At 33.9% G+C, this 19,696-nt stretch overlaps 1 protein-coding gene across 1 annotated transcript; it reads right to left on the bottom strand.

Moving 5' to 3' along the window:
* Positions 1 to 512: 512 nt before the first annotated feature.
* On the bottom strand, positions 513 to 15,788 carry LOC129319874 (protein TRANSPARENT TESTA 9-like). Its single transcript, XM_054964968.1, is given in 22 exon segments — positions 513 to 1,082; positions 1,085 to 1,259; positions 1,454 to 1,620; positions 3,156 to 3,315; positions 3,428 to 3,486; positions 3,587 to 3,658; positions 3,750 to 3,855; positions 5,328 to 5,465; positions 6,453 to 6,518; positions 8,049 to 8,159; positions 9,189 to 9,259; positions 9,333 to 9,421; positions 9,628 to 9,950; positions 10,076 to 10,262; positions 10,352 to 10,475; positions 10,603 to 10,711; positions 12,595 to 12,652; positions 12,806 to 12,902; positions 13,005 to 13,138; positions 13,224 to 13,300; positions 13,408 to 13,459; positions 15,321 to 15,788. Coding segments are annotated over 22 exon segments (2,577 nt in total). The 5' UTR covers positions 15,374 to 15,788; the 3' UTR covers positions 513 to 933.
* Positions 15,789 to 19,696: the final 3,908 nt, after the last annotated feature.

Genomic DNA, 19,696 nt, shown 5'->3' with positions numbered 1-19,696 from the left:
AGTCGGACTTTTTGTTGTTAAACTATTTTAGTGGCAGTGCTGAGAAAAATAGATAGACAGACAGATAAAAATTGTAGAAATGCAACATTGATGATGATGATGATGCAGACAACACAGGTTAAAGTTGTCGCACCTCTTCGACAATTTATCAGAGCTTTTTAAGCAGTGAAGAAACCGACGGAAACTCGGCATTATTGACACAAAATTGCTGCCACAACGTAACATGTTTATTGTACCCTTATACCACAAATTATCTCTCACAAGCAAGCAATGCTCACTAACAATTAAGATCTCACTAAACCAAATTCCTTTTAATAATAATAATAATAAAGATCTCACTTAACCATGATTTGAAATTAGATTACATGACTTAATTATGTAGCAATATAAAAATAGCTGTAGATAGGTTGGTAGATGGTACTAGTGAGCACTTAAAATGAAGTCATAACGAAAGCATTAAAGAAATAATAACAGCAGAAAGATGTTCAACTACTTATAACTAACACAGCAAGTTTTCAACAAGAATAGGGTAAAGATAAAGCTTTCATTAATTAAGCACCAGCACACATTTATACAAAACAAGTCTGATCCGGGCAGACAATGAAAATGGGAAAGAGAGGTAAAAGCTTTCATTATGACGTTCCCTCTTTACAGTGTTACAAAACTTGCTACATAATGATGTATAAGATCATAAATAAAAATAAAAAATATGGGCCCTAAGTTAAAGCTGGCTAAATGAGAGAGGGAGGGTAAACACTTAAGATCAGGGCAAGGAAAGGCTAGTATACAAAAAGAATGACACTAAACAACAATTGCTAACCTAAATATCCAGTATGTAATTTAATTTATAAGCATATACAGAAAAGGTGAGCAAGACTTTAAATTTTTCACCCTTTGGCTGCAAACTTCTTGTCGTAAAACAAGTCAAAGAACTTACAATGAATTGAGAGGTGTTGAATACAAAGGTGAATCCCCCGGTACACAAACAGAAGGGCTTGTTGAATCCAATGCGGTTTCGAGGTTAAGCAAAGGTTTAAGTCTTCTGTGAACCTCATCGCTTAGAAGATTAATGCTTTTTCGATCATGTACAAAGCCGTCTTGCAAGAGTCCTCTTCTCTGAAGGCCAAGGTCCATCTTCCATCTAAAGCTTTGGCTTTTATTTTCCCATAGCTCTGGCACTTGGCAGGATCCAAAAAGGGTAGAGAGGATGGACGAATCCGCAAGTGTAACCATCTTGGATGTTTTTCGTCAATCTTGGGCTGAAGGATGAGGATAAAAAATGATTGTGATATATATTGACACATTAAAGTTGATATAATTAAATATTCATCATTCCAAATTACATTCACCACATATCTAAATCAGCCAAATCAATTTGTAACAACAGTCAGCATGTCAATCTACTGGATTTAAATAATAAAGATAAAGATGCAAGGATTGCAGACACACATACATTACACCCAGCCAAAGGTGCAGTAACCCGAACAACTCCATATCGCTTCTTCAACGGCAATTCTTCTACAAGCGCAAGCCACCCTGATATTCCCACAGATATTGCTAGAAAGCAAAAATGACGCTCTCTGCCCCTCTCAAAAGCAATTCTACAAGGCACAGCGTTAACTGCACATGAAAGATGAGAGCAATTTTACTGCCCAAACATAGCAAATTGATATTGTGTTATCTAGCATTTTTCTCTTGACCAGAAAGAAATTCCAGATAAACAAAAGACAAACAACCACATCTTGTGTAATAAACTATCATAAGTTGTCAGTAGATTCCATTTCATTTCAGGGGGCAATCTTATCCCATGGGTCGAATGCTGGCAGGTTCTTTACCAGAAAATTGAAGGTATCAGCTTCATGTTACCTTCATTATTTTCTTATGTGTTATGCCACTGTCACAACATGTTTCTACTTGGGCCCCAGAAAGCATACATGGAGAAGCATCCCTTCAAGAGCTATTTCTTAACCTCAGCATGGCACATTTCTCTATAACTGTTTTTAGAAAGGAAAAGTGATCAACATCTTATATTCACCAGAGTTGTCTAAGCTTCCTATAGATGACAGCTTGTTTGTGGTCGTTATTGAAATATAAATTGGGCATCTATGATACATAAATGCAAGGTTTGTCAATCATTCTCCAACATCTAAGGTGTTAGATTATTAGTAGATGGACAGTAAACAACCAATTTATAGATCCAAGTATCACAATGTAATAAAAAAGGAAAAACATTCCATATCCCCTTTCCTCAGGTTAAAAAGGGGAAATATAGGTGAGGAACAATGTCCACTGCAGAGAAGGAATAATGAAGTATGCCGAAGCAAGTTAGAATTATAGAAACATATTGATAGGAATTATTGTCATAGCTGGGACACACATTAGATTTATGAGGATTATTAGGAGTTGAATTTGACTATTTAAGGATTTCTACATACTGACTTCTCCAACTATGCTAATTGAGATAATGGAGTCCCAAATCAGGTAGCCGTAAATCATTATTGCAGCATTTAAGCAACACGCTTCTTCTCTCTTACAATTCAAGTCAGCTTTCAAGGGCGGATTCACCATACATGCTTAGGTCTCCATCAATTAGCTCCAAAACTAGACAGAAAGAGCTGCTCATCGAAAGTGCACTTATTGAGTGGCCAAACTGAGTACTACAGGTTGCAGTTGTCAAGGATGTCAACTCCTACGGGGTAGTACTGTGATGGAGTCCTGCAACAGGCATCCATAAACTCCCATGCTTGTTTTGGAATTGAGATTATGATGGGCTCCAGCATCAGTTAGCATAAATACTTCTTCTGGTGCTTATGTGGCATGTTTCCTCCACTTCACAATCCAATTTTAAAGGCAGGTTCCTCATGTATGCTAAGGTCTTCATCATAATCCACAACTAGTTCTTGTGGCACCTCAATAGCATGGTTTTTCTATCCTGCAAGCTAGGTTTAAAGGGTAGATTTCCATTCTTAACTTTGGTCTCCGTATGATTATGGGTTGACCTAGTCCCCCCACATCAAAAGAAAAAAAAGCCCGGGAAAAGAAATCAGAAGACAAACCTTAAATGTCCCAATTATATCCCTTCTTTTCACTGTTCTCAGTGTGAATAGAGAGCAACAATCTCAGTACATGCAAAATTATTAGTCCAAAATACTTACCAAGACTGACTTCGGTGCCTGGTTTAGGGCAAGGTGCATCAAAGCCAGGAGTTTGGGCACAAGTATCCACAGGAAGATCACCAGGAGGAATAATGGGAGGTTGCTCAGGTAAAGGTCTTCCAAGGGTGAAAATTTGAAGTTGGTGCAGAAGTACAAACACCTGAAGTGGAAGGAAGACAAGGAGCTTCTCATCATCTAAAGGTATACCACTGATGAAGCACAAGAATCCAGAATTGTAAAAACAGGGTTTGCAAAAATGAACAAGCTCAGACCTTCACCAACTCGTGCATTCTTTCACCAGCAGCAAGTGATGACCCATCAGGAATATCATCTGTAGGGAAACAAATAAATCATTTACAGGTCATCTTAATTTTCCTCCATGAAAGTTATGGCTAAAGGAAAAGTTGACCATGAAACCAGTACAAGCTTACCTTCTGAAGAGAATTTCTGAGGTGGCATAAGCATGCACTTTGGGTCCTTTCGAGGAGAGGATGACTCCATTGCTACAGGTAGAAAATTTTGTGGTTTGAACATATAAGTAAATCTGGAGCCACATGAATTCAACAGAAAGAACAAAGAATAATTAACAATCACCTCTTTTGCACCTTCTCCACTCATCACAGAGAACAGCTACGAGTAGATCAGACCAGATACCTTTAACCTCCTCTACAAGAGCAGAAGCACAATTCTTATATGAAACCTGTATTTGAGAGGAAAACATAAGTAACCACAACCAGGAGAAGCAACTAGTACGGTATGAGACTAAAATGTAGCATGAAAATGATGAAGCATATGCTTCTATCCTTTTAACGTTACTGCAATTGATATTATATGGATATCCTTTCAAGAATTTATACAATCACAATCTTTAAAGCTGGCCCAGGAAGCATGGACTAACATGGACACAACGAACTTTGAAATGCCAGCATGAAATTTAAAGTGTTGTATAAAGCTAACTAATCATTATGAAAATAAGAAACATAAGTAACTTTCCCCAAGAGTATCCTTGTTTTGGATTGAGAATGTCATTCCAGGCATGGTATACCCTAAACTCCAAAATTAAAAAGCCATGCACAAGCATTCACACAAAGCTTCCTGACTCTGCCACTCAAGTTTCATTTATACATAAACAGTGAGGATTCATTATTCCCTACTACTCTCTTATGTCTGATTTGTATTTCCTTCAGAAGAAACTCTATTCCCTATTTGATCATTTATCAAAAATTGTTATTATGTGATCCATTTCATGCTTCCCTCTCAACAGCTTTCTTGACATTGATTGAGGTATTATTATTCAGTTCAGTCCTATCCAGAACCATTATTCCATTTTAAAAACTGTTTTTTTTTTTGGTTGGGAAATAATATTTTCATTTTCATCCTATAGCACTACACATTAAGGATGTTTCTAATATGGGATGGCATTCACAGGGGATGTTAAAACCAAGTCCGGATCATAATCTTCCTCAAACTTCTCAGAACCTCCTTAACAGGTTGATCAACATAGAATTCTAAGAAGGTTAATTTTTTTTTTTTTACACAGCCAACAGTAAGCATAACAATATTCATTGTCCTTGGGACAAACTTTGATTTGGGCCCATCAAGAAAAATAATTTTGGGACGTCTTGAATCTTGAAGAGGTTTACAACAATCCAAATTTGATCATTTTTGCATGAGTGATATATAGAGATTCAAGATGCGAGATGTTAATGCCAAACAAGGATAACTGGTCAGCTAAAGTTCAGGTACAATAATACAGTAATACATGTAGTCAAATTCTTTATATGGTTAGATAATTCATTTTTTAACTACATCATATTAAAATAACGTTTGGGTCACTAGGACAGTAGCCCTTCACAGATATACCTACTAACATCTTACCAATGGAATGGATGAAAAAGTTTGTAAGATGAACATTAATTATATGGTTAAGTCATGCATGATTGCTTTCTATGCATATGTCAGACATGAAGAAGACTTTGATAGTAGAACATTTGAACAAAGAAACTGACATGTATTAGCCCAGATCCCATGCCATGAGGACCTATCAACCCCACCCCATTATTATTTCAGCTCACTGAGCAAACAAATCACACATTTGTAAAGAATGAAAAATCATAGACGTATCCAAATTCTGTGAAAGTTTGTTGCCAGTAAAACCTGACATGTTCTTACTTTCAACAATTCAAGGTGATGCTTGTTGAATTCTGCCTCACTGTAAGGAAGCAACTGGCGCAAAAGCCAACCACCATCCCAAAGGGTCTCTGCAGATAAATTAGAACGGCAAAAGAGACTGACTAATGCATCAAGCACCTGAAAAACACATCCCACAATTTACATATTTTATAATTCCTACTCGGCATAACAAACTCGTTATAGGAGAAATGCTATACAAAAACAAGCATTTTAGGATGTATAAAATTTTGTCCTGAATTTTAGACAGAGCTTATTCGCACTGACTCTATATGCTGTAAGAGAGAAAATAAAATGAATTATCAAAAGTTTGCTTTTTCAAAGAACAACTCCACACAAGTATCAAGTGAGAATTCTAAGGATATTTAAGTACACTGAAAAACTTTGGTCTATTTGCTCAAAAAGGAAACCATCATGCTTTCAGCTAAGTTTGTTTCTATTATGGTTCTCTTGTTTTATTCAAAAGTCAACCACACTAAGGCCCCATTTGGTTAAACTGAAGAGGAATGAATCTGTTTCCATCACATGATAATCAAGACTGAAATATCTTTTATATCCCTATAATTATTACTTATTTACAATTTTTTTTTTTATTATTAATTTTTATCTAGGGACACGACATTTTCCATCTAAAAAATTTAAAAGTCACATTTCCCCATTCCATTTCACAAATCAAACTTGCCCATGTAGCATGGATGCAAAAGGAGTTTTGAGTAAAAGTGTGTGCACATGCATGCATATTGATAATCTAAATTATTTTGTATCAATTCCAAGACAAAAAATCTCAAAGTTCCCACTATATTAATAGAAAAAGGTGAATAAGAGTATACACCTAAGCTAAAGGGCAATGAATAATTAATAAGTCTGCTAGTACAGAACTACTCAAGATGCTTCCATATACACATAAATAATCTACAAAATACCCCAAAAAAAAAAAAATCTTTGACTGAAGCCTATGAAGCATGGCAAAAGTATCAAGCTATACCTGCTAACTAATAATAAAGACAATTCTTGTGCATCCTGAACTTATACATTGCATAGGAAAACTACTACTACCACAAATTAAGCACCGCATATCAGCAAGTCCCACTACAGATGACCAAATACCTGAAATCTATGTACACGAGGGCTTGTTCCTACTTCAGAAGATGGACAAAGTACTCCGTATTGCTCCTTGAAGACATGATAAACAAAAAATAAGACAAAAAATAAGGAAGCCAACCATCATATACATTGTTTTCTTTAAAATTATCATTATATAAGTGGGTATCCCCACAAAATGTGAGAATCTAGAAAATAACAAAGACATGCAAAAAATTCAGGAAGAAGAGATGAATAAACTTCAAATTAATTTTAAATTGCTGATCTTCACAATCAAAATCTTGCATTGTTTCAATTAGATGCTTGTAACAATCCCCAATTAAAGAGATAAATAGTCAAAGTTTGACTTTGAAGTTCAATGAAACCATTGATATCCTTTTTCGCAGCAAAAAAGTTTTAACCAAATAAAATGAAAGCCATGACCTCATAAGCTTGTTAACAGATCATTGAAAAACGAAAGGATCAAACTTGGAGCTCTATTGAAGAGAATAGCTGACATGAAATGCCAAGCTTCAATACAGATATTTATGGGGAAATTTGCAAAATTTACACTCGTGACCAATATAACTTGGAAAAATTCTTCATCACCTTCCTTACACCTTGATTAAGGGAAGGATTGATTCCAAGAGCAATACTCTGGCTAAAACAAACCGTTAAACATTTGAGGGAGACCATTAGAGTAGACCTTCAAGACAACCAGAATTATAGCGTGTTCCCAAATTATAAAACTCCACTAAATATCGTTTCTACTGTGACTTCTCACTAAAAAAAAAAAAGGGCCAGCAAACTTTGGCAGTGGAGTTGATATTTAGAAAGATATTTAAATGAGACAGGAACTCTGGGACTTTGTCAAGACCCAATTGGAAGGTATGGGGTAGTCCACATACAAGTAAGGGAACCTATCGTTCTTCTGCTACATCATAATTATAATCTGGCGGCATTGGTAGTGATGCCAGTATTGTAGTGTTAGCCATGGTTATCTGGCACAAAGCCAGCCTACGTAGCCACAAGGGCTGCAAACAATGATGAAATGTTAGGATCCAATTGCAGGTTATAGGACTTGACTATTACATCACTAGTATGGAATTATAACAGGCTTCACATGAATTTTGGTCTCTCTAAGCTCATAGCTAAATTTTGAGGTGTAGTCCTGAACTGTGTAAATGGAGAAACTATTAAATTCAAAGACCAACCACCCCCAATTCTTACTAAGTAATACATGATTATGGTGCCATGATACTAAATACTAATGATGGTGTCATAACATTTAAGACGTGGTCCAGATATTAGAACCAGTGTCAAGCAGAACCGCTACAGTAATACCCTCTATATTCACGTCCCCAGTGAGGGCAAAGTCCACCAATCACTAACTATATCATAGAATCCAGCAGCCATTTGATAGAGAAGCTTTAGCATGGGACAACCATTAAGATGAATAATATTAATTATTCTCCATTGGAAAAAGAGGGGAAAATTCAGACTCTTAGACATGGAATTGCCACCTACCATAGCGAGTTAACAAGATAGGACCATGCTCCCTTTCAAAAAGACCAAATACAAAGTATAAGAAGCAACAACTAAAGTATCGAGGGAACTATAAACCTTGATCTTTCCAACATAGGCATCAACCTCACCACTGATGTCATCCTTCATCAAGCTACTTTCTGAAGAAAATAGTTGCTCTTCACCTGAAGCCTCACCGACTAAAGCTTGCTACACAAATATGCATTGCCAAATGCTATATCAACAAGAGACCATACTCATCAAAAAGAAGGAAAAAGAAAAGTTGCTCTTCATCTGAAGGCACACCAAAAAATGCATTTTTGCACAAGTATGCATTGCCAATTAAATGATATTTTGACAAGACATCATATCCGTCAAAAGTGGAAGAAAGCCCCAAAGTGACATCATATTGTAACTGTAAGTCCCATGCAACCCACATGATGATAAGCCTAATTTCAAACCTCGCCAGGAAAACAAATATAGAGATTATTAATAAATCATCCTGGATTAATTCTATATGCATCACTACCATCTGAAGTCTCACCATACTTATAACTATTTCTCCCAGCCAACAGAGGAAAAAAGAAAGCCTTTCTATGAGAATCATTCAGGTTGTTATATATTCATGCATCCAGATTCCAGGCTCTGCTTTCTTGGAATCAAATCCCTTGTGAAGACTTGAACCAGAAAACTTACACTACAAGCAAAGATTTCAACAGGTATTACAATTTTTCCCATTCTTGTTCTCTCCACAAAACAACTCTCCTCTATTGCCTACAAAGCCCCGAACCTCAACTTCATATGCAGTGTTTTGTATCCTCGAATGTAGTGTCAGTGTCATCATAATATGGGACAGTTAAGACTACTAAGTATTAACAGAAATAGTTAGCATCTAAATTTAAATAATTTTGTGCATTATTTACAGATTAAAATGACTATGGAGCATACAGGTAGCTTTAAACTTATATTGAAAGCAACTATGGTAATTGAGCTAAGCTTCTAGAATCAGGATATAAATAAAACATTTGATTATAACAATTATTTTTTCCAAGTAGCATCAAAGATCATATTTGGGCCATAAAATTTAATTAAAAAACAGGCATGTGGCTAAGAGAACCTTGTGTAAAAGTTTTGGCATTATAGTAATTTGACCTGACCAACCCAAAAGACAAAAAGAAACAGATCAACTGTCAAAAGCTTACATATTGACTAACATCAAAATTGAAGAACACAACGTACCAATAAAAGTTTTTTGTGCTGTTTGCGTTGTGGAAGAAGTCCAAGCCCATCAAGCATTGATTCATCAAGTTCTACAGAACAAGATACTTTGAGAGATCAGAAATAGGTGCAATGGTGAAGTAATGGAAATCTTAGCTGTACAACCTTTAGTTTGCAGCAGAGTTGCAAGCACATTCAAAGAACCCAAAACTTCAAGATCACCCCCCTGTGCCAGGTAGGCAAGCAAAACTTCCCTACAGAAACCATAGAAGTTATGACAAGAACCAGACAAGACACGTCATAAACAAAATAATTAAATTGCAATTTAAACTGGGACATTCCAGTGTTGCACTGCCATGAGTCATGCCAAAAAAAAAAAAAGGCAATAACTTTCAATCCAGTTATTTAAAGGATTCAAAAATAAACTAAAATTCTGTAAAGTGAGCAAAGTGTCTTTTACCTTAGAGCTAAATTTGAATCGCTGCAATCATTTTGTGTGATAACATGTTCAGGATGAAAACCTGAAGAACTAGATGAGCATGGAACATTATCCGTTGAGCATCTAGCATCATTGTTAAGGCCAGCATCATCTGACTCTTGACTTTCAGATGTGAAACCATCATCAGATATATGGCCATTGATTTTACCCCTATAACTTTTTGCAAATGCCTCCAAGGGATAAAAAAGAGTAGCAGCTATTGTATTTGCCAAATCTTTGATTTTGACTATCCTCAAGATGCAACAAAGTAAGTAGAGAGAAGTGACAACACCACTTTGCATGTCCTGAATAAACAAACTAATGTCAATGAGAAGATGTTGCGAAATATAATTGAAGCTCTTCTATAGATTCTCAACAAAGAGAAAAGGAGATTAAAGAAATGAACAGAGAAGACAGTGAAGTTTCATACATTAACAGCAACTATCCTTAGAGAAGGAAGAAGTAATGGAAATATCAGAAGCATAAGGATGCTGTCAGTTATGAGCCTCCCAACATCAGGAATTCCAGCAGAGACAATGTCACTAAAATAATAAAGGTTGTCCTCAATTTCATCTACAGCAGCATGAATTGTAGAGGTCCAATCTGACCGTGGATTTCTGTCTCAGTAACCAACATTGCTCCTTTAGACACATGAAATATAACAACAATATTTCAAAAGATGTTTAAAAAAAAAATTGATGCTTACGTTAATATTTCAGATATCAGTCTATTTAAATCCACACACTGCTTCCTAAAAAATGAAATCAGGTTTGAGAAGTAATCAGTGTGAGGTGCGCTGGTTATATATCTGTTGACGCTTTCATCTCCAACTGAAAATTGTACAATAGATATATTAAATCAAAATTTTTGCATAATAACAGGACTCAGTTCAGGATGGATTAGGGGAGAATATATGTGTGTGTGGAAAATGTCATAACTGAGACAGTAAAAACTCACCATGATAAACATTAAGGGTCACAGTACGTACTGCAGTTCGAACCATGCTTTCCTCATGAAAGGCGAAGCGTATGGCCTCAACATATAGTGGGAATGAAATTACATCTTCCTATATGAATAGGAAAAAAAAAACAGTAAATATGTTTGGACCTCTCAAAATCAAAGGCAGATCAATCTAATCCCAAGCCAAAAGATATAATTCCTCCATTAAAGTTTGTGATGAAAGGGTAGAGCAATTGAACCAGGAAAGTTGTTCCAGCTCCTGGTGTGCTGCGATATTTATTAATATTGCTTAACAGTAAGATTAAATCAGAGATTTGGTTGATATCTAAGGGTCTCAAAAAATAAGCCTATCAGATTACATGGAGAATCAGAAATATATAAAATACAATCAGATAATAACAATAAAACAACTAGGTAATAATCTGTACAGTATTGGGCCTAGTTGCCCTAAAATCCCAAGAGTCAGATAACTCACATCAGTTTGCATATATGATAGAGTACCATGTGAGCAGTACAGCAGTGGATGAAGTAGGAGAGTGGATGAGGGGTCTAACCTGTCAACGGAAGTGGAAATGGGAAGTGGAGAAGTGGGAATGTTGTGTCATGTTCTGTTATTATCTTTTATTTTTATTAGTTTTATTATATTATTCAGCACTATCAATAGCAATTAGCGCATAGAGCACCCAGTATCCTAAGATTGCCCCATGTCAGGCTGAGAGAACTTTAATGAGGACCTAGACTAATTTGGATTGAGCCAAGATGGGATCCTTTTGTGTGAAAGCTCTACCACCAATGCTGTTGCATTCCTAGAGCTTGAACTCAAGACCTCCAGTTAAGTTGGTACAACCCTCTTATCAATTAAACCAATAGAAATTTAGTTGCCTTATGATTGAATTGTTAGTGCATTGGAGATTCTCCTAGCTTTATTAGTTTATGAGGTTAAGATTCTCGCTCATAATATCTAGTAACAATTGTTTCCCTCCTTGATTATTAGAAGTTTTGGGGTATGAGATTGTTGCACTGATTATCTCTAATGAATTTCTACTTTCATTCCTATTTCCTAATTCGATTCTATCACTATATATCATCAGTCAACTATGACTATGTCCATAAAATTAATAATCTCATCTCACTACCTCTAGGCTAGAAAAAAACAGTAACATCATCATTATATTTCTAATTGTGAAGCACAGACACAGACAAGCTAATTTAATGATTTTATTTCAACCCACTTGGACCCAACCAGCAAGAGACCTACAACAATGGAAAAACAAGCCACATATCCAAACTGCCACACAATAAGTAAGACTATAAGACTTAAATTGAGCTCCTACTAAAAATCCAAGATTTGGATCTTCCATATCAGCATCACTAGGACTACTAGGGAACGTGAGATATCTTGACATTCTTAGGTCTGATAATCCCAAGTCCTGACCAAAATGACAAGGAAATGATTTCATCTTTGGTTCTTTTCCTTTTCTTGGGACTCCAAGTACGTCCTGGACGACACCATCAAGTCCAACAATACCCCTGACTAGCTGATTAATAACTTAAAGAACAGTTTGAGTTTAGCAGTTTTACTTTTTTGGGACTGTTGTGTCCAAGGCTCCAAGCCATATTTGTCACACATTCAACCTCGTCAACATATGTTGTCAGTGTGTCAAGTCACTGTTAATGTACAACACACCTAAAAATAGGCATGCTTATGATTCTACAAATTAATAAAAGTATCCTTTTTTCGTTGACTTCGTTATTAGTTATAAAATTAAATGCAAGATTGCCCAAGGTATACAAACAGTATCATTAATCCACCTTATATAGCCAGAAAGTGTAGAGCTAGACAAACCCACCAAAATGTAGTCTCCTTTACCATTCCAATGCCATCAACATAATAACATCTAACCAAGAATTACAAAGATACCATTCAAGACCCTTCAGAACTATAATTAGAATCCTATCAAAAGAAAATCCAGCAGGAAGAAAACTTACATTGTGAGTCTTTACAAGCAGAGAAATTGTATTCTTGTTCAATTTTCCACTTATTGCTCTACAAAAAATGAAAAGACACGTAAACAAAGAACCAATTAATTATACATTACCTAAAAATAGTAATAAAAATTAGAAATGGCGCAGGAAAAAGGATTTTTTGCAAGGAGATCATAATGAATATCTATCAGTATGAAATATATTGAAAACAAACCTTAAAAAGGATATGTAGTATGACAATAGCTCTTCATTGCGAAAGTCAAATGCATATGTTATCAAGTAGTTCATATGCTCATTACTAAACATATAGTCTGCAAACATCTCAACAGACAACATCACCCTCAGTGTTGCTACATGTATTAGAGAAGCTAACAGAACAACAGAAAAAAGTCTTCATGAGATAACAATCTTACATATAGCATGTTCATTTTTTAGGTTTTGGATCATAATGCTTACTGTTTGCAACAACTGAAGTGAAACACTAACAGTTGTGCTCAGTTTTAGAATACGTACAAACTCTCCCATGACCTGCTTTTCCATGAAGAATCTGCCACAAGCCAGGATATAAGAAATTGCTGGGATGGAACATGGAAGCAATTATATAAAGGAAAACAAGCATTGAGGAATCTCACTCAAAAAAGCTTGAGTCGTGTTGGTCACCATATGTTATCAACTCTGCAATTGATCTCAGTGCCTCAACAACAAAATCCTTCCACCCACACAGGTGTTGAAAAAAAAAAACAAATGATGGCAAAGAGTCAGCAAAAATATTAAGATAACAAGGCTTGGGGAAATCATTTATAACTTATATATTACCTTATTAACGTCATTAACAATTTGAACTCTTGCCAATTGATCACTTAAGTACCTAAACACCAAAAGGAAGCAAAACTAAGTTGATGAGTGAAGAAAATACAAATCAGCAAAAATAGGAACCCTTTTTTTATTCAATTAATTAATAAAGAAACTTTATTAGAAAGAAAGAAATGCACAAGAGACTAGGACTGGATATCCTCCTAAAAAAGAGAAACAAAAAGAAAAGAAAATTTACGAACCATGAAGGGGGGGAAAAACAAATAGAAGCCACAAACATAACCTAATAACATAAGATATGCACGTAAGGAAATGAAGTCACAACCTGAGAGTGACCTCAGCTTTTACAAAATTTAAGATCACACAGCTTCAAATGTTCGAATAACTAAAAATGAATCAATGCAATATTTAGCTACTATAGAAAATTTGCACATAGAAGTGGCTCAAAAGTTGGAAACGAAGTGTCTGCATAAAATATAGAGATAAAAGGAGTGGATTATTAATGTCTCAAATCTACCAAAAAAAGGTGTCTATCATGAAAATGCCTAAACCCCAGAGTCAATACTTATGTGATTTTCATTTTCTATTTTAACAAATTCCTCTACATCCTTTGGACTTAATAAAAGCATGCTCAGGGAAATATAATCAGATCTATCAGCCAATCTTCAGATTTTTTATCTACATGTGGTATCCCACTAATATTTTCTTTAATGCTCAAGGGGCATAGAACTGTTTTGAGGAGGGATATAGAGGCCCAAACCGACTGTACCATTGACGCATATGCTGCAAATGCAATTACAAGACCCAATTCTAAGTCCATACTCCATATGAACACCAATCCATAATTAGCTGGATTAACCTTGTGATAATGTTACAAACCAACCGAGGGGCATATCCAGCCCAACATCATGTCAAAGCAAGGGCACAGAAATGCACTGCCTCCCAGAAAAATATGATTTATTAACGGCAAAAAGATAAAATGTGGAAACAAAGCCAACCAATTTCTTCTAGCCAAGCTATCTGGAAACATTCACAACCCCTTCCCCATTTCTTTGCCAACAAGACAGCAACAGAGAAGTGATCATTTCCCTCTATCAGTGATGCATTCCCTGTTCTGTCCAAACCCTTATACTATTCTAGAATGCATATATGAGAAGATAACAGGCAACTATAGCCTCCAAATCACTCTGTCTCTGTGGCATCATGCAAATCAAAACCTACCTCGCAAGCACACCCAAACCAAGAAGATACTAACTCAAGACCCATATCTCTAGGAACTAATACCCATATCTCTAGGAACTAATTATATAGGCAAGGGCATGAATAATACCACAACACCATGCTTAAAGTAGCAGTAAAGTGCTCAGGTTGAACTGTTTTCCTAACCAAAAGCAACAAGCAAGCAAAGTTGCATACATGTTCAAAGGTTGTGGCTAAGGACTTCAAGCATAAAACAAGACATAATTGTGGATCGCCTGAACTTTTGACAAATATGTTGTGGTTAAGGACTTGAACGCATAAAACGAGACATAACTGCAGATCGCTTCAACTTTTTACAAACATTCAGTTCGAACATTAAATAGGTAATGCTTGGCCCATAAATCCTATAAAGCAAATTTCAATGCAATGACCACTGAGTTCAATCAATTGCCCATCTGCATTCAATGATAATATGTTTCCTTAATCTTAAAACCATAAGTTTGAAGTATTTTTATTATCACTGTATTTCCAAATACTCCAACAAGCCACCACCCAGATTCACCCCCTGAGAATTCATCGCGGCAAGCAGTCAAGGAAGCCAAGGGCTATGCAATTAGCCCAGTCATTCTTATTTAAAGTTCAATTGAAGTGACAGGTTAAAATCCAGTATTACACAAGCAAGCCAAATTGAGCTATGTAGCCAATTCGCAACCGACCTGAGTTCATCTAGGGAAAAACGATCTCTGGATCTCCAGAAGGAAAGCCACATGATTGAAAAAGATCAGACCTCCAACAAACTGAGGTCACTTAAGTTCATTCTGGAGCCTTAAAATGTCCCGAAGTGGTCCCAATTATGAAGATAGAAATCATTAAATTGACACTGGTCACGCAGCAGAATTCGAGGAGCTCGTCCTATATCAATCGGAAACTGCCCGATCCTTCCGAGCAGCTTCAGAGGGAAACTTCCTAATCTCAGAAACGAAGGCACAGGGGGAGAGGAGAGAGAGAGAGAGAGAGAGAGAGAGTAGGGTTTTCGAAGGATCGTGACCGAAGGAAACTGTCCAGGGAAGAAGAAACAAAGAATATACTTATTCCGCTCCGTTTTGGTTTCGGAGGAAGACAAGGAGGTGGCGCTCAGAAAACGAAAGAAGCTTGAGAATAATGCAAAATTTCAATTACGACAAGTCTCGAATGTTGCGAGTTCATGGTGGAAGGTGGAAGCCATGGAGAAGGAGAGGAGGCTCTCTGGTGGATCGGGTTTCGTTCACCGAGGCCCAAATATGCAAAGCCCATTGGTCCTGTTGTTGTTCTTTTATTGGGCCTGTAGTTCTTCATATAGATGACATGGCACGGACAAATGTGCTTTCGAGCTTCGCTGAAAAGTAAATAGGCCTTGTTTGCTGGCCAACCAGCACTTAACTCACTTGGATCCCCCACTGATGCGTTGGAATTATCTCAGCTCATTTGCAGGCTCTAAAATTTTACCTTTATTAAGAGCTCATTAGGCTATCATAAAATGATGAGAGAATAATAATGAAATTAAGCCAAGCTAAAGAAGCTAGTTTCTTAGTGATAAATCATAATTCAAATTCTCATTTAAAAAAAGTGTTCATGTTTAATATTCAAACATATTTGAATAGAAAAATTGACTCCAACAAAACAATACACGTGTACAATAAAAAATATGCTTGTTTTAAAGTTTAAGATGAGGTATGTTATTCAAAAATTTAAATAATTTATATGATCAATTAAAAGAATTCATTGAACTGTGAACGAGGATTTGAAAAGATGAACTTCATGCTTATGTGCCATTCAACATTACAAGGCTTCTTCTTTTTTTTTTTTTTTCAATTGAACATGTTTTTATTTTTAGTGTGTGTGTGTGCACGCGCGCTCCAGCGTTCAACTCAATGCACACACGCAGGATGCACATGTATATATGTTGGAATAAAAATATAAGGAAGAATAATATTAGAGTTTCAAAATAATAAATTTATAATAATTAGATTCCTGAAAAGTTTTTTTGAAAAATTAATTGTAAATACTTATTCAAATAATTATAGGTTTAAAATTTTTCATTACGAATAAAACATTTAAATATTAAATATAAATTTCAGTTTGCAGTTAGAATTCTTGCTCATAAATATTTGAATCAATATTTATAACTTAATTTCTAGAAAATTTTGCCAAGGATCAACTTGTCATAAACTTCCTGTTATGGGATTTTATTGTCATGCTCCCCAAATATAATTATCATTTACAGAATTTTGGTCAAAAATCAATATTAGATTAAAGCTTAAAAGTCTAAAATGTATGATTGATTTTTGTTTTAAATAAGAATATATTGTATAATTCCCATGAAACGTTATATATGTGCATATATATGATGAAGAAGATTATTTTCAAGAAGAGTATTAAAGTATAGAATGACGATGAACACCCAAAGATTCAAAAGTTTAATAATACTGAATAATAAGGGAGAATTTTATCAAAAGACTACAGATAAGACTTATGAATATAACTGCGTAACTTTAGGTATAGATTGAAATTAAATTAAAAAGAAAAATGACTAAAGTATCCTACTCAAGTGAAATTGAACAAGACACGTGATAAATTTAACAAGTAAAGATAAGGAGATTAACAAGTAATATTACATATATAATAGTTCAATTACATTATTTAAAAAGTAACTTGACAAGTTATGATTTATCACACATTTAGTGATTAATATTATCTATTAATTTCTTACTGTTACTTGTTAACCTATTATGTTACTTGTCAATATCTAACTTATAATAAATACATTACTTAAGTTACTTTTTAAGTAATGTATGGCTTGTTTGGGTAATACTCAAATGCACATTCAAATCACATTCGAATTGTACTTTTATCAAATTTAATAAAGAGTTGGATCTCTCAAATATACTTTTATCAAATGTCAACTAAAAATTAAACACACACGTAATTGACTTGTTAGACATATAATATTATTTGTTAATGTCAAATCATTACTTGTTAAGTTTATTATGTGTCTTGTTTGATTTAATTGAAAAGGCATATTTTGATTATTCCATTTTTGAATTTAATTTTAAGTCAGACTTGAAATCTTGCATTGATATTTTAGATTATTTTGCACCTAATTTGTAAATAAGTCATGTCAATGATCCTTTAATGAAATTCTCCCAAATTTATTAAATATAATTGCCTCTAATAAGAATATATGTGTTCATAGTAAAAAAAAAAAAAACTCTTTGGAATTAATTAATATATGGCACAGAATGTTATTCATGTGACTAGCTAAAAACGAAGCTTTCTTAATCACGGGCTTATCTATGCCCACTATGATAATTAATATTGTAAGGAATAAAAAATTGAAACCTGGGAAAGGCAAGTTTTCGAGTTTAATTCAACATTCACAAGCTGCATATATTCATCTTTTTTTCAAAGCAGAGAAATTATAATTATAATTTTATATTATTCGGTCCAAAAAAAAGCAGAATTTATATTAAATTTCAATATCTTATACATTGTGAAAATAAACCATGACCAATATATATATATATATATATATATCGGTATTTGTTTATGTTGAATCTTATATCGGGGGTTACAACTTTTAATCAGAATGGTTGTGATGTGACTCCTTTATAAACATATTGCTTGACAAAAAAAAATTGATATGCTAATAAAAAGTGAACTAAATTAATATACAAAAGTTATATTTTGCACAAAAGTATTCAAATGTAAAAATAGTGCATAAGGACTTCATCTTAAATTATAAAATATTTATAGATAAAATTTTACATATTAATAAATTTATTAAATATATTTAATAATATTATTTTTTAAAATAAAAATATAAACTTTTAAAAATATTATTCATTTAATATATTATAAAGAGAAAAAGATATGGGAGTTAAATAGAAAGAGAGAAAGCATAATCTTGAAATAAATCTATTCAGTAGAATAGTATATCTTATAATTTAAGAGGATAAATTTATTTTGACCAACATCAAATTGGAAAATAAGCTATAATGGCATGTAATAATCAAATGGTAAAATACTGGAATGTCCTACTTATCTGCCTTCCCGCGTGGTATGCACATTTGTTTAGAACTTAGAAACTTAATGCCATTTATCTAGAAAAGTATAACTTTGACCAGTTTTTTTTTTAAATTATTGATTTAATCATTAAACTTTAATTTAAAATAACTCAGTTTATATAATGTATACCAATTCAATCATTATAATTTATTGACTAAATCTCTATAATTTTTTAAATCAATAAATCATGAGAATTAATTTTTTTTTGAGTCGAACTTCAAAAACAAAATTAATAAATTAAAAAAATAAAGATTAAAATTCATATCATGTCTTGATCTAGAAGGAATATTTCCCCCTATTTCTTGGAGCCTTAATTCTAGTCGCCAACCAAATATTCAACCATGTTTTGTTTCTTCTTTGACCATTCCCACTTTGTTTCATATCAAAAGTTGCAAATAAAATTAAAAATCAAAATAAATAATGGAAGATGAATAAAAGAATAAAAATGAAAAACATTTTATTTTAATCGTAACTATTTTTGCTTGTTCTGCTATAATCATCATATATATATATATATATATATAGCCTCATTGCTTCCAGCTAGATTATTTATAGAACACGAAGATCATGATTTATGTTAGATTTTATATAAAGCCCAGACTCTTTGTTCTAATTTTTATATAACTATTCGGTACTCCTCCAATCCCATTTATAAATTATATTTAAAATATTTATTTGATCTCATTTATAAGTCATGGTGTGTTTTTTTAGATAATATTTAAAAAGTATTTTCAAAATTACCCTTTATGAAAGAGAAAATATAATAGAAAATTATTTTTTAGATTTATTATATAGGAATATGTTTGAAATTTTATTTACTTTTATTACTTATATTTTTATTGTATTGGTATTGATGAGGTTGGTAAAAATGATTTATAAATAGGATCGGAGAGAGTACTTAATTGCTGATATTATTTAATTAAATTCAAATAAAAACAAAGGTGCAGTGGGATCTGAAGTGGCAAACATTATCTGGGCCCTGCAAATT

Source organism: Prosopis cineraria, unplaced genomic scaffold (assembly GCF_029017545.1).
Source record: "Prosopis cineraria cultivar Desert tree isolate PC_DT_omini unplaced genomic scaffold, ASM2901754v1 PC9, whole genome shotgun sequence".
NCBI lineage: Eukaryota > Viridiplantae > Streptophyta > Magnoliopsida > Fabales > Fabaceae > Prosopis > Prosopis cineraria.
Note: the sequence above shows the minus strand (reverse complement) of the source record. Positions and strands in the feature narration are given on the sequence as shown.